The sequence below is a fragment of the Ursus arctos genome, unplaced genomic scaffold (assembly GCF_023065955.2).
Source record: "Ursus arctos isolate Adak ecotype North America unplaced genomic scaffold, UrsArc2.0 scaffold_18, whole genome shotgun sequence".
NCBI lineage: Eukaryota > Metazoa > Chordata > Mammalia > Carnivora > Ursidae > Ursus > Ursus arctos.
Window position 1 is genome coordinate 39,002,478 of NW_026622852.1, and position 26,335 is coordinate 39,028,812.

Sequence of the window (26,335 nt, forward strand, 5' to 3'; positions counted from 1 at the left end):
GAATGGGAGCCATCCCACAGTTCTGCCTGTTTCCTCTTCTGGTCTCTTTCTTCCTCTCCACAAGGTCTACATGATGTATGTGGATCTTACTGACTGTGTTCATTTCTGCCTGGGAATCTTAAGGGCTTTCCCTCCTTCCATATAATAACACACTTCCCCTCTCCAAATTTCTTCTCCAATCAACTAATATAGTGAATTGAATAGGAAAAATTTAATTTATCTTTCTTAAAATCAAATCATATCCCCCCCACACACACACTCACGTTCAAAACTGAAGAGCAAGTATAAAAACAAGTGTTGGATATTCATGATTTTCAATGGAATATGACCTAACTGTATTTTTATATAAATGCAAATAAAAATAGTATAGTCACAGAAGTAGAATATTAGAAAGAGTCTTACCATTCTTTGAATTCGTAAGACTCTCTATGTATGTGTTAGTTTTAGTTCTGGGGGTAAATTAAGATAAGAAGGTGAGATAAGAAAGTCCAAAAGTTAGCAATCAGCATGGTGAACTGGAGCTAGCAAGCTTGGGAAAACGAAAATATTTGATGGATTTTTTTTTTTTTTTTTTTTTTTGGTCCAGTGTATAGGAATAAACACTAAGTCTTGTGGGTGGTAATTACAAGGAGACTGATTTTGGTTTGATTTGGAATATATTCCTTTTTTTTTTTTTTAACGTATTTTAAATGGGTTGCTATGATAGTGCTAAGTCCCCCATAAATCAAAGTATTCAAGAAAATAATGTATATACTATTTAACTCAGATGTTGATTATATCTTAAATTATTCCAATAAGAGAAGTCTCTGATTCTCTATTATAAATGTCTTATTGAACAATTCCAAGAAAGTAGAAAAGGAAAATGAATCAGTACCCACCTCCTCTTTTAAGTATTTTCTTTTTTCTATAAGAGACCATGCTAAACTTTAGGAGGAAAAGAAAACAACAAAAGTAAAGTATGCTATGCCGTTCCCTGCCTCCGCCCTCCAACGGAGATTACACATCAGTTTGGAAGACAAGACTGATCCATTACACATAAAGCAGTTAAAAGGGAATAAAGACCATGAAGTCAAATATTTAAAAATTGATAGGTGGTAAAATAGTAAGTTCAGAGGTCAAGACGGATCATAGGCTAAGCAGGCACGATGCATGGAAAAACTAGGACTATAGTCTGACCTCGAAATGACCAACAATCTCATACGTTGAATGAGTGTACTCAAGCTTAAATGGGTTTTGCAGATTATTCTTGCATCATTTTTTCTAATTTAAAGTAATCTCAATTGTGCATGCATGCGTGTGAATGTGGTACATACTTACATAAAAATATAAGCATGCGTAAACACATATGTATAGAGCTGTATATCTGCATTTGTGCTTAGAAAGAAACTTCGAGAGTCTCTATATGAAAACATAAATTCAGGTAGAACTTCTAGGCCTCCTCCTAGGAAAATGGCAGATCTTAGACAATTTTTCATCTCTTGACTTGGTTCTGTAGATCCACAGGGGAGGAAATGGGTGCATTCTTTCAAAATTTCACACTGCTCCCAATTCCAAACAAATCAAGCAAAATGAACAGCAGTAACAGCAATAAGTACAAAGTGATAGCAGAGGGAAGTCAGCATGGTCTTCGTGGTATGCTCTCAAGTGCAGCCCAGTAAAAGATCAAAGCAAACTAATAATTGCAAAATGGAGAGAAGACTAAGAATGGACCTGCACTCATTCCAGAACCCAAAAAAGAGTAGTGTACGAGGAAAAAAAAATGATGAGCAAATAAGATTCTCAAAATTTACCGAGGCTGGACAAAATTTTTGGAGATAATAGCCACCAGAATGAAGACACTTCATATTCCAAGAGTCCCATGCCCATGCCCATCTCAGCTACTCATAGATAGTTACTTGGCTGGTGAAAAACTAAAATAGTAAGATTTGGAAAGAAGCACAATTTTGTTGAGGAACTAGGAAAACACGCCCAGCCCAAAGGCGTTCAAATGCAATTTTTCAGGGCTAATCTGACCCAAGCATCGACCTTCATTTATTTTTCCTGATTTATGTCTGTGTTAGAAACCAGGGATCTCTATAGTTTCAAGTGTCCACATGACTGGTTTTTAGTATGAAAAAACTGGTTTCAAACACCAGGCACTATTAGGGGTGTTAAAAAAAAGTTGATTTTCTTTGTTTAGGTACATTTCACAGAAAATTTCTAACTCTCCTTTTAACCATAAATCTATTCAATTTAACAACTTTAAAGTCGTCTCTGACCTTGAAAAAATAAAACAGGAAGGTGCCACTAACTTGGTTGGTGGGGACAGGGAATGTTCAATCAGAATAAAATTTAAAAGGGGAAATGATAAGTTCTCTTACATTTAAGAGGATTGGGTATCAAGCGCAACAAGGAGGGTTTCTTGCTATGAAGCAGGTTAGAACAGGGAATTATGTCTGAAAACTGACTGGAGTATGGCGTCTCTGGCTCTGAACCTACAGCAGAGCTCTGAGTCTCAGACTCCCTGTCTGGAAAATGGGCTGAATAATATCAATTTATGTTTAATCACAGAGATAGGATCAGGGTTAAAGGAGATAATGTAAACCGTGTATGCAAATACCCATAACCTGGGAAGAGCTATGCAAGTATGTTCTTAACATTCAAAGTCGTTAACAATAGCACTGCTACTTTATACTTATGAACGAATGCTGCAGTTGGCTCGTCACTAATTTCAAGAAGAAAGGTCTAATTGGACACAAACAAACTTTCAGGAAAGAAAAAACAGAGCTCCATGTGGGATCTCCATTTGATATAGTTATTATGTTAAACATTTTGGAACCATTAATTTGGCAGTTGTCTCTTTTCTGGGATAAAAAAAAAAAGATGAATTCTCAATTCTGCATACCCAATGTAGACATTTTCATATTTTTTTTTATGGCGTGCTTCCCTGGTAGTTTCCTACAAGATAAGGTTTGCTCCTCCCTGCCCTCTGAGCTGCCTCCGGGAGTGGGTACGGAGGAGAGCAGCTCTGTTGGTGGTAGACTCTGTTCTGCAGGAACCCCCTAATCCTCTGTTTACCACAACATGAGTCTATTGCCATAGAAATGATAGTTGAGATCCCAGATTCAACCTCACTGACTTCACAGCAGGGCCTTGTAAAAGGAGAAGCCATGCTAAACAAAGGGAAAACACGATTTAGCAGAATAGTAGGCAGTCTGTTGCCTTGAAAGAAAGGGTAATTGTCAGCATTAAAATAAAAATGCATGAATGAGCTATGTTGTTGGGTATGCTGTAGTTTATCTTCTGTGTAGTACTGCCCGACTAAAGTGGTAATTTGAAATTTTATGTCATTTAATAGCTTGCTTGTAAAGGTCAGCTGTTTCCCTTGATTGCATTTGTTTCTTATTGAAATAAGAAACAAGCAGATTCTAATTAATAGTGTTGCACAACTGATGTTTCTGTGGTCAAAGATTTTCCCTTTTCATGATATGTTGTTTTTGTTTGTGTGTTCATTGTGTGTGTTTGTTTTGTCTTGTATCTATTAATAGAAGAAAGTGAACCTGAACAAGATACTAAAGGTATTTTTTTTTCTTTTTGCCCTGCTTCTTTTAAATGTATTTATTTTTGCTGACCTTGTAAACAATTCTAAGTGCCATTATTTTTTTTAGGAAATAACAAACGATGTACGGGAAATATTGTTGGCATGTGACTGAGTGTTATTAGATGGCCTGCCTTATTTTATAATGTATTTAGTGACAATTTACTTTTATTAAACTCGGAAAATGCAAACAAAATGACATAAATCAGCATGAGAATAAATCTCACACAGATTGGAATAGAAAGTTACCTTTTGACTGAAAGCCTTTTTCTGGGGAGGAGGGAGGATGTTACAATTTTTGAAGGAATGTAAAAATGTTAAGATGCCAGCTTAGGTTTTTACTGTTACTACTCCAAGAGGACAAGTATTATACAACTGCTCCAAACCAAATCAATCAAATTTAAATTAATTTTAATTGCCCACAGACATATACATATATTTAGTGGAATATGTTTAGAGGAAAGTAGCTGGACATCAAATTTGTTTGGGGGAAAAAACCCTACTTTGTAGAATAAGGGTTTTTCTTCCAAGAAAGCACTTTCTATCTGATTAAACTTTATGCTGTCCTAACCTAAAGTTTATGTTTTTTGGATAAGATTCACAAGTTCCCATATAATACAGTTTGGCTCTAGGAATAAACCTTAGGCTGGTAGTATTCGAAATATCACCCCCTTATCTTAGGATCTCAAGATATTTGAGATACTTTTCTATTTCTTTTTTTTTTTTTTTTAAAGATTTTATTTATTTATTTGACAGAGATAGAGACAGCCCGTGAGAGAGGGAACACAAGCAGGGGGAGCGGGAGAGGAAGAAGCAGGCTCATAGCAGAGGAGCCTGATGTGGGGCTCGATCCCATAACGTCGGGATCACGCCCTGAGCTGAAGGTAGACGCTTAACCGCTGTGCCACCCAGGCGCCCCTACTTTTCGATTTCTAAACATCAGGCTGCTTACAACGAAATTTAGATGAAATCATTTCACCTGCTCCTGTGTGATTCTTTTTGTTTGTTTTTATTTGCTTTCACTTCAACTCTATCAGTCATTGCTGGTTAGAATCAAGTAACCTAAAAAACAAAAAACAAAACAAAACAAAACCCTCTTTAAGGGACACTAGAATAAAATAAAGAAAGGAAAAAATAAGAGAAAATAAAATCCATGTGAGCTCATTGTGTCCTTTGAAATAATTACTCAGAAGCGGCATTTATAAGGGACTTAAGTTTCTTCTGGTCCTCCTGCCTTAACAAGAAAGAAGACGTAATTCATCTCAAGCCAAACTGCTTGTTCATTTCGGGACTTAATTTGGGTCCCCTGCCCTAGGCTCTCCATTGCACCACCACTGCAATTTCAGACTGAATAATAGCTCTATCTCCTTACTACAAATTCAAATTACCCCTTCGAATGACAATCAATAGTAAGATTTATTATGTATCCGAAAGTGCTTTAGAAAATGGAAAGAGAGAGGGAAGGAGGGAGGGATGGGTGAGAATGAGAACATAATATAGTTATGTTATAAAGGACTCTGGAATCACTAGCTACTTAAGCCCAATTTTGAAAGTACAATTCCCAACCTGCAGTTAGTGCTGTAAATTTACCCAAGAGAAATTAAAGCTCAAAACTCATGAATAAATATCACGAGAGAAAACCCAGGGATAAATAGATTGCCCATGTCTATTTCCCATGATGCAGATGAACAATGATTTGCTTGCCCACTGGAGCTGGAGAATAATGGATAAGACTATAGAAAGAGTTGCGTCATGTTTTTTCTTTAAAGATCCATACCAAGACAGCTGTAAACATTTCCCAAATTACTAAGTAATGCTGTACCCCGTCTATTAAGTAACTTGTTTATGTAACAAAAACACTTTTATACTGTTTTGGATGCAAATAAAATGCACAATAGGGATATTCAATGGACATTTTACTTGATATGAAATATACCACGTTACTTTTAGAACTGATGGCCTAGAATGCATTTTCAGTTTGGGGCTACCAGCAAAGTAATGGGAGTTTATTACTGAATTACATCTAAATTTATTATTACCAGTGGATTTTCATCCATGGAGGTTAGTCTGGCATTTATTTTTAATTGCAACTGGCCTTATTGTTTTCAATGTTTGATAAATATGGTGGAATTTCTTTCATCCCTCCTCCACCTCTTCTGCTTGGAACTGGTAACAAATGCAGATGGGTATAAAAATATCAGTTTTATTGCTGATAAAGCTGGACTGAAAAATCAAACTTTCTACTTTTTCATCCAAGAACTAGACTAACATCTGTTTCCTCATCCTCCTCAGCCCCACCCCACTCTTTAACCTTCCACCCCAAGTTGTAGGATGGAGAAGCCCTGAGCTGGGACACTTGCTGCACATTAACACCATACCCTTGTTGTTTGAGGGTAGCTGCGAGAATGATGGCCCCAAGAAGGCTGAGATACTCATAACATAGACAAGTCCCTTTCTCCAGTCTCACCAATCAGAAGAGCCACTCATTCATTTATTCATTCCCTCATTCAACAAATATTTATTGAATGCCTGCTATGTACCATGCAGGGCTCTATCTACCTATCAATCAGCCTGTGTTAATGAACAAAGCAAGCTCTGCCCTTGTGATGCTTACATTCCAGAGGAGGAGACAGCCAACAAACAAATCGATAGTTATGACATGGTGTTAAGTGCTATGAAGAACCACAAACAAGGGTAAGGGAATGTGTTGAGAAACATTTGGATAAGGAGACATCTGTGACCTTCTCTGGGGGCAGGAGGAAATTGGCAGGAAGGGTGGAAGCCATCTTTCAATACTGAAAAAAGGGGGCAAGTTCCTATTTTATCTTTTGGCAAGAATGTGGGTGTGCAGAAAACGGCTTCCCTTTTATTGCTGGCCTTTTCCCCCTCTTCACCCACTAGACTTAACAATATGTGTGGGGAAGTTGGAGCTGGTGTATTGAATTAAGAGCATGTAGACTGTGACCTGGTGAATGAGGGGGCACAAGCCACCCACACAAGCTTGGCAAGGAGCTCCCTCAGCAACCTAGTTCCCACTTTGGGGAAGTGAAACCCATGGGTTCATTGTGATTGAAGGCGTAGTTTCAACACACCCACAGAAAGGAAATAGAATCACAAGATTTATTATTTACAAATCCTAGAAGCCAGGGTCTGGGGAGCATGCTGTGAGCCCAGGGAAGGGAAGTCCTCTGACCCAGGTCACAGAGAAGGAGAAAGAGAGTGGGGTAGCAAGAACCTATACTTAGAGGTGATGAGGACAGAGAATACTAACTTTTCTAAGGCTTCACTCTAAGTGGTTATTGTAAAAGGTGCCCAGGAAAAGCAAAGTGGGAACTTTTGGTGGACATCCTAAACTCAAGTCCTTATCTAAATGTCTAGACTCTGGGTGTGGTAGGGTTATCACACTATAAAATGCCAAGGCAGCAACTCAGAAAAACAAAGTTGTTTTTTTCAAAAGGTGTTTTTCTCATCACACAATGAAACCCTGTCTCAGCCAAGGGTATACCTGTCCTTCTGGAGGAGGAGACCAGAAGTTTATCAGCACACTCATACCTTCACGAAACCACTGCAAATGCCAATATTGCTCCTTCATGTACCATCCTGTGCCCCACTGGAGCCCCCAGAAGGTTCTGATACGGGACAGAGCAGTATAGTAAGTAAATTCACTGCAAGGCCATGTTGACTCTGTCTTATTTACTATCTCACATTATGCCTAGCTGTGTTGTGCAATATAGATCATCAAAAGTTCTGCAGTGAGCCCAAATGATATTCCAAATAATATACCAGCCAATAGGAAAAAAAAAAAAAAAAGCTGTAAATTAGAACAAAATAAATCCTCCCTTATTCCTGCATTTCCAGGAAGAATTTACAGTCCCCAAATGAAAACTCTTGCCTCTATAAATTAAAGCAGAAACAGTGTCTAGATTTCATTCTTCTCCAATTTCTTAGTCGTCTTCTGTTTAGCCAAAAGGCTCTCTTTCAGGTTCAAGGGTACAGAGTTCTCTGCAGCAGATGCTGGCTACACTTTTCCAGTGCCTATGGGATTGAAATAATCTCACTCCCAATCTCTAAAAGATCCTGCTTTTTCAGATTCTGAGAGGCAATGGGACCCATAAGATGATGAGTACAGTAGTGTCACACTCAAAAAATGTAAGACACACGAGTATAGCCCCAACCCCGACAAGTTCTTTCAACCAAATGATGAACATGGACTCAGCTATGTTGTGCAACCTAGGTCTCCATCATTGTTGCCAGAAAACATCTGAAAAGGAGAAAATACCTGAGAGCAGTCAGTCTGTGTCGGTTGTCAAGAGTCTACAACCCGTGAGCTTAGACTAAGTTGGGAGAAATCTCCCATCAGGGGGGCAGATGGGTCACCGTGCGTCACTCTGGTATATCTGAAGAAATGTGCACTGCCTCCTCGCTGGCTGGTCTTCCTGAGAAATTTAGAATTTCTAGTGAGGACAGCCTCAGTCACTTAGTCTTCATTGACACTTTCTTCAAACTCATTCATTATGTGACTTTTTATTTCCTATTTCACCGTGGAGCCTGGCTTTTCTGGAACTTCAGTCAAGGGACAGGCTTCACTCCCTCTTTTAAAGTGCTATTTTTATCCCTGACTAGCAGAACTCACTTCCTAATTCGTGGGCCAGGTGCAAATGACAATGATCTTAATTCAAAAATCACTGGTAATTTCAAGGCAAGGACAGCAGCACGTTAAACCAAGCATGGGCCCCTCTTAGCACGGTGCCCTGTGAGACCATACAGGGCCACCCACTCTTGGAGCCAACCCTGCTGACCACTATGGCTACTGCCACTCACTCTGCTAAGAAATTTCTCAGGCTATATATATCACCTGCTAGGGAAAATTTTCCCTTATGTTGTTTCAACTCAGAATCATCCCTCATAGAATTTTGATCTAAAACTGCTGTAGAGAAGCACCTGGGTGGCTCAGTTGGTTGGGTGTCTGCCTTCAGCTCAGGCCATGATCTCAGGATCCTGAGGTCGAGCCCTGCATCAGACTCCCTGCTCCGTAGGGAATCTGCTTCTCCCCCTCCATCTGCCCCTCAAGCTTGCTCGCTCACTCTCTCTCTCAAAAAAATAAATACAATCTTTAATTAAAAAAAAAAAAAACTGTTTTACATGTTTCTGAGGCTCTTAGGACTGATGCCTCTGCCAAATGTTCCTCCTCAGAGCCTTACTTTTCTTCAGTTATGGGGTTTTCTAAAACTTGACACTATTTAAATGGCAGAAGTGTGTGTCTCATCACGTGTTTCCTGGAACTGTGGGGCAGGCTCCACAGCAATTTTTTTAAATGTTATTATAAAATTTTCAACCTTAACAAAAAGTAGATACGGTACTAAAGGGAACTCCCATGTTCCCACGACCCCCAGCAACATAATCAACAGTCTACCGATTTTGCTTCCTCGCTTCACCTGCTATGTCATTGCTGCTGGTTTCTTTTAAAGCAAATCCCAGATATTAGTTCAATCAACCAATATGCACATTAGCAAAAGGACTTTTTTTTAAAAACATAATCACGTTACCATGTTCATTACTCTACCCATCCCCAATTAGCACTAACTTCTTAGTATCATTTACTACCAGGACTGCAATTTTTATCCAGTTATCTCAAAATATCTTTCTACATCCGATCTGTTGAATAAGAATCCAAACAAGACCCACACCTTGCATTTGGGGTTATGCCTCTGAAGTCTTTTTAACTGTATAATAATTCCCTTTTTCTCCTACGTCCCCCCCCCCGGGACAAGTTATTTATTGAGAAAACTAAATAATTTGCCCTACTGAATTGTCTGTATTCTGGATTTCAATGAATTGCATCCCCATAATGATGTCTAACCTGTTCCTTAACCTCTGTTTTCTGTAGGTTGGTAATTAGACCACAAGACTTTTTAAAAGCAGGCTCAGTTTTGTTTTGGGGGGTAGATTCAGCATTGTATTTTAAACATTTGATGTATTTTTTTTAACCACTTGGTGCCTTAAAAATGGAGCCTTCCTTGCTTTTCCTTTCTTCCGGCTTTTGTGCCCAACATTGTGTTTCTAACATCCTCTTCTAGATTCCATCTCTTAAGAGTCCTCAATATCAAGAGGAGGTTGAATTAATATGTACCTGCAAATCTAAAATTAGAATCTGCAAAAAGGATTCGGTTGTCACATCATATCTTCCCTGAACTTTCTCTTAATTAATCAGTAGGGATGCAGTCTCAGAATGGAATATTAATTATCTATTCTTCTGCTCACACTTGGCCTAAAATATTTCTTTCTTTTTGCTCCAATGTGCTCATCTCATTCTCTACAAAGTTAGGCAATTTTTTTCTGTCCTCCCACTATGATACAGTTGAAGATATAAAGCATTAATTAATTATTTCATTAATTCAAGTAAATACTATTACTTTGGTCAGGCACTCTTCTGGGTACTGAACAAAACAGGCTAGGTTTTTGGTTGCTGAGAACTCACAATCTACAGGGGTTGGAGGAGGCAGACAATAGACAAAAAATAACTTCAGATAGTGGTAAGGTCTATAAAGACAATAAAACAGGGTGATAAAAAGTGAATGGGGGCAGGTTATACCTTATGTTGGGTGGTCAAGGAAGGCCTTTCTGAGGAAATGCCACTTAACCAGGGACTGGATGATACAAGGAACACACCACACGAAGATCTGGGGGATCGATGCTCTAGGCTGAGGGAAAGCATGGACAAGCTCCTAAGAAGGGAATAAGCTTGGAGTGTCCTAGAGTGGTGAGAATCATGGGGTTATAGCATAAATGGCTTAGAAGCCAGGGCACGGCATTTGGTATTATCCTTAATCCAGAGGGCACAGGGAAGGAATTTACACAAGAGAACACGATTTGATTTGCATTTTAGAAAGACCACTCCCGGGGCGCCTCGCCTGGGTGGCTCAGTCGGTTAAGTTAAGCATCTGCCTTTGGCTCAGGTCATGATCCCATGGTCCTGGGATCGAGCCCCACATCGGGCTCCCTGCTCAGCTGGGAGCCTGCTTCTCCCTCTGCCTCTGCTGCTGCCCCTGTGTGTGCCCTGTTTCTCCCTGTGTCAAATAAACAAATAAAATCTTTAAAATAAATAAATAAAATAAAGACCACTCCGGCTTGAGCATTCCCTACAGGAGTCACTCACCACTTCTGTTTTCCTAACAGTTTTTGCCAGAATCCTGCGGGCACCTGAATCCCACAATGTCACATTTGGCTCCTTTGTGACCCTGCGCTGCACAGCAACAGGCATCCCTGTCCCCACCATCACCTGGATTGAAAACGGAAATGCTGTGAGTGCTATCTGTATGGGGGCTTGTCTGGGGAAGACTCATTGAAGAGGAATTTCAGTATAGACCACATATTTGTGATGTTACCCTGATCTCTGTCATTGGTCCCACCTGCACCTCCATTTTTCAAAGCTTTCTAGGATTTTCATCCTAGAAGTCACTGCCCTAGAAACTGAACTTCATGGGCTCGCTTCTCTCCTTGTATCGTAAGGGAAGAGTAGAAAATCAAATTTTTCTTCATGCTTTTGTGTAAAAGGGAAGAGGTAATAATTCCTTCCCACACAGGTAAAATAATTTTCACAAAACTCACCAGCTTAAGAATTAGTTCACAGGAGCTGGAGGCTACTTTGATGAAAAGTAATCCGGAATTAGAACCCATACCATCAGTTTAACATTCTTTCATTTTTTATACTGATAATAATAACTAACATACAATAAGTGATCACTATGTGCCAGGATCACTTCACATATAAACACTTTACATATAAACATTCATTTATTCATTCTACAAATATCTATTGATTATCTCCTGGGTGTTAGACACTATTCTATGCATTATGGATACAAGAGCAAAAAAACGAGTGAAATAAGTCAGTCAGAGAAAGACAAATACCGTATGATTTCACTCATACATGGACTTTAAGAATATATAGAACCGACGAACACAGTGGAAGACCTCTTCCAGAAAACCAGAAGAGACAGTGAACTCTAGGAAACAAACTGAGGGTTACTGGAGGGAGGTGGGTGGGGGGAAGGGATAACTGGGTGATGGGCATTAAGGAGAGCACTTGATGTAACTGGGTGTTATACACAACTGACGAATCACTACATTCTACCTCTGAAACTAATTTAAAAAATTAAAAATAAAAAAGTAGTATTTTCAAAAAAAACAAAACAAAACATGTGAAGTTCCCTGCCCTCAAAGAGTTTACATTATGATGGGGAAAGACAAACAATAAAATAAAACAAATAGGAGAATATTCTATGCAGGGAGTATCAAATACTGTGGAGAAAAATAAAGTGGGAAAATAAGAATGTGCAACCTTAAGAGAAAGATTCCATTTTCAATAGAGCGGTCAAGGAAGCCTCATTTAAATGAAGACATTTGAGCTAAGACCTGAAGGAGCTAAGGAGGAGGCTATGTAAATAACTACGGGAAGAAAACTGGGGAAAGTCTCTAAGATAAAGTTGCACAAGGTATGTCAGAGGAATAGCAAGGAGTTCAGTGTGACCAGAGGTTAAGTGAGCAAAGAGGAAAGAAGTAAGGGGTGGTTTAGGAATTATGAGTCATATAAGCTTAGGTAGAGCATTGAAATAAATCTGGCTTTTATTTGAGTGAGATGGGATGCCATTTTAGGTCTCTTTCTATTATCAGCTTTCCTGCTGACTCTTGTTCATTGTGCTTTGTTTCCTTGTGGGCCTGGCTATCTTTGACTACCTGCTGTTCACTGTTTTGGGGGAAAAAAAGGTCAGGGATTAATCTGAGGTCTAGATAAAGGTACTTCTCTCCAGAAAGAATTTATTTCTGCCAAGGACCAGAGGCAGCTGCTTACCTTGGACTGTCTTAAACCTAGTTCAAGGTTTGAAGCTCCTTGGTCATCCCAGATAATTGTAACTCAGCCTGCAATTCTCTGTGGACCATTTCACTTGTAGTTCACGTTGATACCTCCCTGATATCTGATTCTTTGAGATTTTGGTTTATCATATCTCTTATTAGACTTCTCACCTTTATGGAACCTGAGTTTTGATTTCGGTCTCCTCACTCCTCAAAGGAAACACATTTTTCTGGGTTGGAAAAAATGTCTTAGGGAGAATAAAAGCTTCTAAGTTTGTTATATCTGGTAAAAATATTTTTCCAGAATTTTAATTTTTTTCAGTGTGAGAGCTGGTTTGATAACCCAGCTTACCAATATCTGAAATAAGAATCTTTCATAGATTATTGTCATAATTATATTTTATAGACTTTAACCACTTGTCTATTTATGTTTAGTTTGCATTCGGTCCCTAGTTTCTGATACCCTTTATGAGGTTAAAGATATTTATTTTAATCTTAACAAATGTTTTTAACATAAATATATGTTAAACTCAATAAAACGCCTTGTCATTAATTATTTTAACTTTGTGATGAACATGTAATTTTTCACTTTAAATTGGAAAGTTTCCTTTTCATTGTTTAAAAACATTGCTTTTTTTTTTGTTTGTGTTGTTTCAATTTGCTGTAATTTTCTTTAGGATTATCGCATCTATTTTCAAAAATGGGAATAGTCTAGTTTTGGGGAGCTATCATGCTCAGGTTTTGTTAACAATATTATGCCAGCCCTACAGAATCAATTGGCAAGTCGATGTACTTTCTTTTGATACAGAACTCAAGGGAGGAACTTGAGATGCAAATCTCTCTTAAATTCAGGGACATTTTCCTCTATTGTATCCTTAATAATTGCTTCTTTCTTCTCTGCATTTTTTTCCTATGCAGAGCAGAAAGATTAGGAAGAATGTAGTTGTACTGGAAGTTCATTAGACCTCTATTAAATAAATTTATTTTAAAACTACAATCTTTCTAATCTTTATGCTCTGCTCATTTTTGTGGAGGGACAGAGGGAGTCCTCTGTAACCTGTCAACGTTTCCTCAGGCTCTAATGCCTACCATAAATGTCCCCCACAAGAACCCACTAAAGAAAATCTTATTCACAGGCTCTAGTCCGTGGACAGCTTCCTCAGTCTAGTGTTATACGCACTCATAATAGTTCATAACATTCTTCCGCTACTTTATTGTCTCTCTCTAAGTCTGCTCCTACTTACAGCCTTGTTATCTGAACTCTGGAATTTTCCATGACTCTATTGGGAAAATTTATCCATTCTCCTCTCAGTGAACTTTAAGGTTTCAGCGACTTGGTTGATACTCATTTTCTATCAACTCAGTCACATCTCTTTGTATCTTCCAGAAATTGCTGAAAATTTCTGGCCCTTTGATTATGATACCCTTCCATCTTTCCAGAGATTTATTTCTCCTAATTTTAAGTTTGAGTTATCTTTTGGGCTTTTGGGTAGAAAAAGGAGAGTTAAACATGTGGGCTGAGCTTATCTTTGTAACTTGGGTGCTGAGCAAGCATGACTTGCAATGCAATACAGCTTCATTTAATATCTTCTGTTTCTTTTAAGTCTCTTCAGCAAGTCGGCTTCTTCTCTCATCACTGAGGCCTACCCCAGGCAGGCCTGTGACTTTTCCAGTTCTTCTAGGTGATTTTACGTCACTAACATCATCCCAATTTAGTAATTCCGAGTGCCTAACCCTAAGTAATAGCCAAACTTTCCAACTGCAATTCACAGATGGGACCTTTCTTTTCTTTTCTTTTCTTTTTTAAAGATTTTATTTTTAAGTAATCTCTCCACCCAGTGTGGGGCTCAAAGTCACCACACTTGCACACTCTACAGACAGAGCCAGCCTCCCTTTCTTAAGATGACTGCATGCATGCCTTCCACAACAGTCTTGCGGTTAGCTTCTTCTCTCACACTCATTCACTCTTCCCCTACTTCCTAACTGCTGTTTAAGACTCCTACAGGTTTGGGGTTGGAAGAAGGGAGGAGCAGTAATTGAAGTGGAAAAGTTCTAATTTAACTGACACTCTTTTAGGTTGGCTTTCCATCCCTGTGCCTGACAAGTATTTAAAACAACTCTTTCGGGGCGCCTGGGTAGCGCAGTCGTTAAAGCGTCTGCCTTCGGCTCAGGGCGTGATCCTGGCGATCCGGGATCGAGTCCCACATCAGGCTCTTCCGCTATGAGCCTGCTTCTTCCTCTCCCACTCCCCCTGCTGTGTTCCCTCTCTCGCTGGCTGTCTCTCTGTCACATAAATAAATAAAATCTTTAAAAAAAAAATAAAATAAAATAAAATAAATAAATAAATAAAACAACTCTTTCCATCGTGGACACATTCATGATTCTTGAGAAATCAAGGGATATTCAAGATGACCCCAGTGATTCCTTTTCTTCAGGGCAGCCATCTCCCACTTAGGCCCCAATTTGTTAGTTGATGGGAAGTCTTTCTGTTGGCGTCCTATCAATGCCCCAAAAAGGACTTTGGGGAAGGTTGAAAATAACTCCAAACTCTTAGATCCACAACTCTTAGATCCAGACCACTGAACACAGCTACCCCTTCTTTGCTTCTTCCGTTGAAGCTACTAGGCAGCCTGGCTCTGCCCTTCAGATTTTACAGGTGGGTATCAGATACATCTCTGCTGTGTCAACAAACTGCAGATGTGTCAGGGTCCCCAAGACCACGTTCAAGTTTGATGATTCGCTAGAAGGACTTGCAGAACTCAGAAAAGCTATTATCCTATGGTTATAGTTTATTACAGTGAAAGGATACAGACTAAACTCACAGTGGGTAATCAGTTGTTCTCTCCCCGTGGAGTCCCACGGAGAGCACCTAATTCTCCCAGCAATGACGGCAACATGTATGACGTCTTGTACCAAGGAAGCTCACCCAGCCATGGTGTCCAGGGTTTTTCCTAAGGGTCAATTACCAAAGCATGGAGGGTTCACATGAAAGACATTAGCTAGTCTCCGACCTTTCCAAAGGTCAAACTGATACAGTATAGCCTAGAGTCCCTACTGAACAAAAAGAGCTATTCACCATAATTTGCAATGTAACATAAACTATCTGGCATGGCTCATGGTCTCAGATATACAAAGACACTCTTATGAGGCAGGATTTTCCAAGGGATGAGAGGTTATCTCTTAGAAGCAAGTCAAAGGCCAGTCCTTTCTTTCAAATGTGCTGGGTTTGAGCACCTCAAGTCCACTTTAAAGTTAACCCTTTACTACACGGCAGGAGACGTACGCCAACCCTCCAGTTGGTCCTATGGAAGACCCTCATTCATACCTTAAGGAGATGGGGTGGTTTTCGAACCAGTCCCTTGGGTGGGGTGAGGATGGTTCTCACTACAGCTAAAAAACCCAAACCTGGATGAGTCATCTAAGGGGCTCAGCTATTTACATTTTTCATGTCCTCCTGGAGAGTCTCTCTCCAACTTTTTGGGATCTTGGTTCCAGTGTCCATATGTTGTCATATTACAATATACTAACAACAGCATTTTAAAGTCAAGAGTGTTCTAAATGAGGAGGAAAAAAAGAGAGAGAGAGAGGAAAAGAAGGTGAGGAAGGGAAAGAGCAGTAGGACACTAGACACAGGAAGGGAAGTGTGTGGGAAACAAAGCACGCCCAAGTGTGAAATTCTGGTCGTTGTTGTATATACCAGGAAAAAGATGCCAAATTCTAAGGCTATCTCAACTAATGAAGAGTGTCCTCCTCCAACAGCAGTCTCTTTAGGGTTTAAATCCATTTATTATTTTCGTTTTCACTATTGTTTGTGCTGAAGGTTTTTTTTTCTTTTCTGATACTTGAACAAATCATTTTCTCATAATCTGTGTTTAAAACTAATTTATCTTGTCTAAGTGTCTACCATGCATCTCTTCAAAATAGAGTCAGTAAACAAAATAATGTCACTTTATGAGCTTGCTGCTTGAGGGACGATAAATGAGAATAGGTGAAGGGTTAGGAGACCTAAGTTGGAAATGGCCCTCTTCAGAGAATATTAACTGTAGGGAAGTCCACTTGCCTCTGAAACACTGATTTTCCCATGTTTGTAATGACAGAGGTGTCAGGTGGCTGGAGAAAACCATCCCTAATATGACATCGGGGGTACGGTTCTCCAATGTTATTAAGTTACAGTCAAGAAACCTGTAGTTCCTGCTCTTCTTCAAGCTCTCTAATTAAACTTTAAATGTCTTTTAAAGTTCAAATCTTATTTGGCTGTCTGTTTTGTGGCTCTTCTGTGGAAGCTGTTCTTATTTCTTTGGCCTCTCAAGGTAGTGTAAAAATATGTCTTAAGAAAGCTGGTGGACTAATGATAGGGCTTTACTGATTTGACTTCCTCTGTGAAAAAAAGAATAAAGAAAATGGAAAGACACATGCTTTAAAAAAAAATCAGTGTTTTCAAAGGCTCATATGAGTTTAGAACTAGAAGACACCAGATTAGTCTCTGCTGGAGTTCGGGAGTAATGAAAAAGTCAGATGGTTTGAATTAGTTTTGGTCTTATTGAGACCCCAACTTAATCATTCGAGATGTGATTCACAAAAAGCAGGAAGCAAAATAGACCCATTGCCTCAGATTCTAAGACAGGAATAAAACAAATGAACAGTGACTTTCTTCCAGAAAGAAAGCAAAAGTACATCTGTGGTTCTCATGGTCAGGGAGAGGGTTGCTCTTACAGCCAACTTTCAGTCGTGGTGATACTACCCACATCCAACTAGAAACCGAGACGATGTTGCTCGTGCTGACACACATCACAGGAAATGGAGGCAACCTCGAGCATTTAATGTACAAGCAGCAAACCAGAAAAGTCTCCTGAGAACAGGGAAGAGCCCACAGCCCTGGTGCTATTTGGGGTAGACTGAACAAACACGAATGCAGAGCCGGGAGCTAACTGGCACAGAATAAGACAGAGTTTGAACTGTGGCTCTTCACTAACTACAAATCAGCGAACTAACTTCACCAAGGCACTACTAAGAGCAATGGGTACTCTAAAGGATGTGAAGACTCCTTTCCTCTCTGTCTCTGTGAACACATCAATAACCTAAAACCCCGAGCAGTTAGAACAAGAGAAGGGCGAGCCACATGCCCCAAAGTGATCAAGAAGTATTTTGTCTTCTTCCTACGGAAATGTCATCCATTTTTCATGAAATTTGTAGTCTTTGATGAACTTCAGAGTGAGTAGTAATATTCCTTTTATTTTACAACACTGGAAGTAGTAGTTTCACGTGGATAGAATAGAGCTTACTTTGTATTTTGATAAACAGATTTATTTCAAGTTATACTGATAATATCTCCATTATTTTGGTATTCAAATAAAAAATACGGAAAAATTACATGTCTCTTTTGTTTTTCCAATAAATACAGTTCCTAAAATACTTTAAAGGTTGAATCATTTTAATTTGTTAAAAGAATTTTATAAAAATGAATAACCAAATTATCTATGTTAAAGATTGTGCTTTTGAATTTTTTAAAAGGGAGGCTCACCTTTATTTTACACATATTTTTAAAAGGTAGTATTTTTGGTTCAAAGTACATGAGCTTTGGAGTCATCTTACTAGCTGTGTAAATTAAGATAATTACATATATCAGCAGGGATATATTATGTGGAATATTGCAGCAGCCAGATTAAGAGAGGTCACTATTTATGGCAATGTTGACCAGAAACAATATGGAAAACTTTCTGAGTCTGTTACCCTTTTTCTATGATGCATAAACAGACATTATTATATCTCCCTAAACATGGACCCTTCTGGGTCATACCCTACAGCTCCATGAGCTAATCTCAGCAAGCTGGAACTACGTGTAAGACAAAGGCATCAAAGTCAGAATACCTTTCAGAGGTCTTCCTACGCGAAGGTCAAGTCATGATGAAGTATAAGATTATCCGTAACTGTGAACAGATTCTCTCAAACCAGCATTTCTAATGTAGTAATGATATATAAAAATATTCTACAGGTCAATAATAGTTTGCCACTTTCAAAAAGCTTTTATACACATTATCTCAAGTATAAATAAGTATGCCTATTTATGACAGAGTTTCCTATCTGCCTCTTTTTGAGATCACTGTCTCAGAAAGAGAAGCCACGTACAGAGCAGAGAGCTGTTTATCCAGCTCCTTCAGGGCAGGATGGCTGAGTGACTTGCAGAAAATAACATATTTACTGTAAATACCAGATATAGTCACCTCAATTAAGGACTCGGTTTTGCCTAGGCATACCTTGGTCAAAACTCAGTAATAATCTGAACCTGAGGGGCAAAAAGATCAAAATGGAGGGCAAAGCGTTGTTTTTATTTTTAGGTCATCAAAAAACACTAAACTGTTGGTCAGGATGAACCATGAAGAAAGAAAAACAAATTCAAACTATGACTAACAAGGCCTGCTGTGCATGAGTCACAAACTGAATCAAGCAAGGCCTCTGGAAATAGGAGGAAAAGCATCTAGGAGCCACATCATAATCGAGCAATGAGCCTTATAACTTATTGGTGTCTTTGCTGAACTATTTCAATACCCTGATGAAGTCCAGGAGAAGTGAGGTCAGCCAATTTAAAACTCATCCTCTTCCCTACCAAGAATGTTCTCAGTGACCCTGAAGAGGAGTGCAGGAATGACATTCTTAGGTGTGAACATGAAAATAGTGCTAGTTGAGTCAACCTTGGGGATGACTCGTTCCCCAGTTGTGACCTAGGCATTGTGCTGACCTACTTCCTGAAGGAGGGATTAACCTTGCAAAGGGGGAACGTAATTGTTCTTTAGATTTCACGTCTATAAACTGGAAAGAGATTATATTTATAAATGAAATATCCCAGTAGCATAAAGAGTGTTGATTAAGCATAGAGGTTTGAGGCCTTTAACTTTTTTCTCCATGGTAGCTTTGTTGCTAGAATTCGGGAGAGACCAAAATTGTATTTCAAATTCTTTCGTCTTGGAGATCTATCTAACTTGGAGATTCAAATCCATAAGAGTTTACGCTTCTGATAAATATGATAATGATGAATCCTATCTGAATTCCTAACTGAATGTATGTCCTTAAAGGTATTTCTCTCTCTGCCTTGTCAATTTCTCACAAAGTCCAGGCTGTTTATCTGGGGAAACTACCATAATACTTGATCTGCCTTAAATTGATGATCACATGAAGTTATCATAAGGATTGAAACTAGTAGCACGGGGAAGGAATAAAAAGACAAAGAAGGTACCTGGACAAACCTCCCTGTAATCATTACAGACAGTGCTTGGATCCAAGACCAGCCAGCCACCTGGGAGCAGAAAGAGGCAAGCTGGTTTCACCCCAGAGCTTCCCTCCCCTTGTTAGTCTAACTGTGAAAATAGGCAAAAGAGCAAAATAACTGGCTCCAAATTTCTTATTCCCAGCCTCATTCCCTACCATGGGACAGAGAGAGATCTTTCAAGGCCACTCCTCCAAGAGAAGGTCAAGGTGAATCATGGCCTGATTTCCTTGGTTGTCATTCCATTCAAATTTCCCTCAAACTGGCATTTTCCCCTCATACCAACAGTGACGATTAAAGAATAATTATTGTAGCTAGAGTACAAATTCTACCTCTGCAACCTCACGGAAAGTGCTGGGCAGCTCTGTCTTTCCCACAGAGCTTAAAGGATGATGACTCACAAGCACTTGCATAAATTAACCTGCCAGTTGGCTGCTAATATTGCATTGATACCCTGGCTCTCCAAGCACCTTTGATTTTCCGATTTAAATGGTACGGCATGATATATGTCAAGCCTCGGAAACAGAATTGGCTTTACAACCATTTTTCTTTGTAATGGTCCATCCATCTGGTGTGCATTTGTGGGGAACTGAACAGGAATTAACCATTTCGTAACACTCACAAGTCTGTGGGACGTCTGGGTGGTTTTGCTGATTTGGGCCGTGATTTTGTCATCTTGGCTGATCCAGTTCCTGTGACTGCCACATTGACTGGGGGCTGGTCGATCTAGAATGGCCTCATTTGTGTATCTGGCAGCTGCTCTTGGCTCCCAGCTGGGGCAGTGGGGCTAACTGGGCCATGTGTGCCTCCTCCTCTAGCAGCTTAGCTCTGGGTTGGTCACAGGAGGTCACAGGTTTCAAGAGCAACAAGAAAGCAAGCCACAATGTGCAAGACTTTTACAAGTCTGTTTCTGATGTTCTAAAACAAGTACAAGGCCAGTTTAGATTCAAAGCACAAAGAGAGATGCCACCTCTTGGGGGAAGAGCTACAAAGCTACATTGCAAGGTCACAGGCATAGGGAAGGAAAAGGTTTTGGCTATTTTTGCGATCTACCACGTGCCCTTTGATCATAATTTTGATACTTTTTCTTTCAAGACAACTGATGTAGCATATTAGGAAATCCTTGACCTAATTCTACCCGTTGTTTTTTTTTTTTTTCCCCGACTCCACCAGGTTTCTTCTGGGTCCATTCAAGAAAGTGTGAAAGACCGAGTGATTGACTCAAGGCTGCAGCTGTTTATCACTAAGCCAGGACTCTTCACATGCATAGCTACGAACAAGCATGGAGAGAAATTCAGCACTGCAAAGGCCGCAGCCACTATCAGCATAGCAGGTAGGATGGATTCTCACAATAGCACTGCTCCAGGAGAGGGGAGAGTTGGCACTATTCCACATCCACTTGGGGGAAAATCTTTTTTCTTTTATTTCTTACTCCATTCCCCTTTGGGTGACTTCTTCCTCCTTGGGGACATTCCAGAGGTTGATCTAGATAACTGATCTTAGGTGATATGTTGCCTCAAAAAAACGAAATCCTCCAATACCTGTCCACATGATGGGTAACAACTTCCAGAAGTTCATTTCTATTTCTTTTCTCCCCCTCCCTTTCTTCCTCTTTCTTTACCTTCCTCCTTTCTTTCTTGCTTTTTTTTTTTTTTCTGTTTTTCCATTTCTTTCTTTCCTTTCCTTCCTCTCTCTTTCTTTCTTCCTCCCTTCTCTTTTTTTCTTTCATGGGGCTAATCACACTTTCCAGGGCTCTCAAAGAGTAACTTGGCAGATACTTAACATGGTTGTGCCAATTTCTGCATGGCTCTTTCTTGAGGGCATTTTTACTTATGAGTATTTGATCTACTTTGTGGTCTTTCCCTTTCCTGTTTCAGGAAAGTGATAGCAGGACTTACAGGTGTTTTCAAGGAAAAGAGCTGACATACGGATTTCTAGGATATTTGTGTTGAGTTATAAAGGTTTATTTTTAAAATGTAAATGCCCCAAAGCCTTCTGAGAACATTTGTGGAATTCCTACAGATGGAAATAATCCCTGTATCAGGAAATGCCACACATGCTATACTCATAATGTGTCTACTGCCCAAGGGTCAGCAGAGATGCTTGGCCTCACATGTGAGACAAGTACTGGTACAACCTGTGCCCAGGGCCAGCTCCCCAGATCCTGCTCTGTCTTATTACCATGCCACTTCTTTGATCTTCCATGATGGGGAAATTCCTAGTAATGTTTCTGATTTTAATATGAGATGAAAAGAGACCACAGAGAAATATATATGGAGCATTGGACAAGGCTGGCCTCCTAAGTATGCCTATGAAGGCAGGAGAAGATTCTAAAACCAAGGATTCCTTCTGCCTTCTTCTCCAGGGATATATCTGCTTATAGTACCTTGAGATATCATATCAATTATTCTAGAATTTCCGTGGATGGGAAATCATTTCTCCTAGAGAATGGTGAGAATTCTAAAAGTGAATTCAACTCAATTTAACAAATAATAAAAAAACAATTATTGCTTACATAGTACCTTGTTGTTTAAAAATACTCATACATGCATTTATTAAATACTAGATTCAGGCCATCATTAGGTAGAATAAAGGATGCAAACTTAAGTTACAAATGGGATAATTAACAATGGAGTCCTTGCCTTCCAGGGACTCTCAATCTAGAAAGGAAGTCAGCCAGCCATATACATTATGGCATAGACTATGTTCTCCTACACAAGCACAGACAAAGAAAAAAGCAAGTTGATTGGCAAGCTTAGAGCATGAGGGAGACTGGGAGTGAGATAGAGAACAGGAAGAAAGGTCTGAAATGTGGGCTCTGGCCAGGTTATGAACAGCCTGAGTAGGTTGAATATATTCTTCAATCAGTGGGAAGTCATCTAATTATTTTAGAGGAGACAAGTGATATGGTCAGATATATCCATTATCAAATTAACAGACGTTGGGTGTAAAAGATTGGGAGGCATGGCATGCAGTCAGGAGGCTATTCCAGGCGTCTAGAAAAGTAATGAAGGTCTGAACAACAACTGCAGCAACTGGTGCAGAGAGAAGAGGAGAGATTCAGGAGACCTATCGGGATAGAAGTGATAGGACTGGAGAGGTGCCTGGGTGGCTCTGTCGGTTAAGTGTCCAACTCTTGATTTTGGCTTAGGTCATGATCTCAGGGTTGTGGGATCGAGACCCGTGTCAGCCTCCACACTGGGTGTGGAGCCTGCTTAAGATTCTCTGTCTCCTTTCTCCCTCTGCCCGTCCTCCATCTCTTTGTCTAAAAAAAAAAAAAAAAAAAAAGAAAGAATAGGATTTGAATGTGCTAGGATGTAGCAGTGTAGCAGATATGAGAGTATGAGGAAGGTGTCTAAAATCATAATAGACAAAACAAAACAAAATTAAAAAACAAGAACACGAGGAGGCCCAGGAGAGAAAGCAAAATTAAATTTTTTATTGCCTTTGAAAAACCTGGAATTATTCTAGTCTCACTATCTTATGTTTTATTTGATATTTGATCAGCAACCAATGTTAAATAAAAAATACCTATTTACAATGTCTATCCATCCCTCCATCCATCTATCTATTCAGATAATGTGTGTGTGTGTGTGTGTGTGTGTGTGTGTAGAGAGAGAGAGAAAGAGAGAGAAAGAAACATTTACATATGAATACTCAAATCCAAGAAAATAAACTGATTTAATCTAGTTTAACCTACACCTCCTCAGGGTGGAAGAGAAAAGTTCATGTTGCTAATCTTAAGAGCATTTCATTGTAGGTAATTATTCAATCATCCACATATTAATTCCCTGCCAGGGCTCTTCTTCCCCTTCCTCCCCTCTCCCCTCTCCCCTAGATAGCAGGGGAAAAGGGACTTGGAACATGCAGTGGTGACCTCTGGAACAAACCCCTACCACATTCTCTAGTGAAGTCGACAGCTGGAGAACTTGTGGTCTCATCGCTTGGCTCTGTCAGGACCCAGAGGACACCTCTGGCTAGCTCGGCACCTTTGAGGCTCCTCCTGTAATAGCACAGTCCTCTCCATCTCGGTCACATCCTTCATCAAGGCCCTCTCTAGAGTCTACTTTGTAACCTCTGCAACTCGGTCACCCTGTCTCTCCCTATAAAGGCAGGCCTGCTGAATTCCAAGTCAGCTCCTTCCTTATCCCTCATGGGGCCTGAAGTAATTTCTGGATCACCTTCATGTTATGCATAATCCATTTGTTATACAAAATCCAAGAGAGATTCAGACCTATTGACCTACTGACCCAGTTCTGCTGTCTACCCAACCATGTCAGGCTACCATTTTTACACTACTGTGGCCAACCCATGTCAGAGAAAGGGACGCCTATAAGGATCCTTGCTTCTAGAGTTCCAAATAAGAAGCAGGGAAAAGCCCCTCTGTTTTGGCTTTTTCCTTAATTTATACCTCTCTTCTAGGATTTTGGTCCAGAGAAAGGAATCTATAAAATGTATCCAAATTCTTAATTCCTCTACCTTCCTCCTTTCCACAACATACCAAGCTGGACAGACTCCCTCTTTAGTGCAGCACCCTTCAGGGCCTACCATCTTAAGTACAAAGATGAGTGTGAAGGCAGCGCTATGGCAATAAAGAAGGAGAACCTATTATAATGGGTATATCTACATCACCCCAAGGCAGATTCACTGCATGGACATGATCTTCAAGATGCTGAAATGACTACAGAACATGATTGCCACCATATTGTATATAGCAACATCATCCCTTCATCCCTGACCTAGCTGATGCAACTCCATTAATAAATGGAATATACCAAGAGAGAAGGCTGTAATACTAAAAAAAGTAATGGTGTCTTCTGGTGATAGAAAGAACCTTAAGTTATGGCAAGTAGCATAGAAAGGCAGTGCCTCAGGATGGAGGGAGAAGTGGTCTTAGGCATCAATGCTGGGAAAAGACCAGAGTGAAGATGGAGGGAATCAGCAATGGTAGCCTGGGGAGAATAGCAGTAGTATTTGCATGGGGAAAAAGATGGTAGAAGCAGTGCATGGACTGGTATACAGCAGCAGAGAGGACTTGAAATCTCCTGCAGCAGCAGAGTTGAATACAGATGAGGAGCAGTGATCTCAGTAAAGGCAATGGTCATGTAGGTTGGAACCAGCAATGACTTGACTTTACCCAATGGGCCTGGCAATGCATATTTAACCAGTGTTAGATGCTGTATGTGAACCAATAAATGTGAATCCTCCTGCACATGGAAAAAAAAAATGTTACTAAGATGAATGAAGAGAGATTCTCTTAAGGAACTAATTCATAAAAAGCTACAAGATGCTTTTGTTCATCTCCTGATCAGTTTTGCCTGTTGGATCTCATGGACTATGAGGTCTGAAGCTCCCCTAAGTTTCCTAAAATTTCCCCAGGCAGATCTACTGATGGTGTCTCATGAGTGCAATGGAATAAGACCTCTGAACCTCATGAGACATCTGCCATTTTCTCTTCTTTTCCTTGACCCATTCTTTTCCATTAAGTCCGCTAGATGCCTCACAATGCTCCCAGGGCCATCAATGAGGAAATTGCCTCCCAATCCTAGGCAATATTCTAGAAAAGTGACGTCACATTTGTGAAAACAAGATACATGGAACCACTTAATTCAGAATCATTTTAAAGAAGCACGGTCTTATGCTCCCCAGACCTCCCAGAGCTTGGATATGGCATCTGTTTTCTCCATTCCTTCTTTCAGCCCCTCTCTCCTTTGGCCTCTGATGGCCTCAGAAGTCTAGAGTTTTGAGTCAGACATGGTGACTCCTTTTGACATTCTGGCAATGCTTCCTTACCCCAAATTCTCCTTTCTCTCATTTCAGCCATCCCCGTCCTCCTCTAGTGTTCTGTAGTCAACAGCCTCCTTTGTCACATTCTCTGTGTTTCACTTTGAAGCTTTTACTCCATCTGTTTATTTACTCATCCCAGCAGGAACATTGGAAATGGAAAAATCTGGTCTAGTGCTTAGGATTATGTCTAATGATATTTCTAGTGTTTGAAGGAAAACAAAAAATAAAGATCAGCCTTCATTTTCCCAAAACTCTTCCATGTGTATGCCCAAATCCTTATGCATTGTTTGAGAAATGTGATATACTTCTTTCTGACTCATTTACATTTGCTGTTAGTCATCAAAAGGAGTCAGGAAAATTTTGGAACCTCTCCCTATGAACCAGGAAGTTGCATTTCCTTCCAGCCACAACCCTGAAAGGCTCAAGTTGCAATTTAAAATCACCAGGACACTGGGTATTTGGCCAGGTGCCTTCTCTTTGTCATTAGAACCCTCGGCGCGATGACAGAGACCAACAAGCCAGCCCATGGTCCCCGTAATGAGCATCATTCTGGAAGAGCCGGACGCCACCAAAACAGGCATGAAGTCTACCAAACATTTAAAGAAGAATTAACACCAATTCTTCTCCTACTCTTCCAAACATTGAACAGGGGGGGGAACACTACCAAACTCATTTTATGAGGCCAACATTACCCTGATACCAAAGCCAGATAAGGATATTACAAGAACAGAAAACTACAGACAGCTTTCCTTGATGAATACAGATGCAACAATTCTTGACAAAATATTGGCAAGCCATATTCAACATCCTGTTAAAAAGAGCACTTATCATGATCAAGTGGGACTGATTCCTGGGAT

General features: G+C 39.9%; 1 protein-coding gene across 2 annotated transcripts in view; it reads left to right on the forward strand.

The window, feature by feature from the left end:
- MUSK (muscle associated receptor tyrosine kinase) overlaps positions 1-26,335 on the forward strand; it is a 92,128-nt gene that overhangs the window by 34,573 nt on the left and 31,220 nt on the right. The window contains exons 6-8 of one of the 2 annotated variants that reach the window (XM_044386737.3): positions 3,528-3,557; positions 10,754-10,878; positions 20,865-21,024. In XM_044386737.3, the coding sequence (XP_044242672.1) occupies positions 3,528-3,557; positions 10,754-10,878; positions 20,865-21,024 (315 nt within the window). The remainder of the gene's footprint in view (positions 1-3,527; positions 3,558-10,753; positions 10,879-20,864; positions 21,025-26,335) is intronic. The other variant, XM_044386738.3, reaches the window with a different exon arrangement.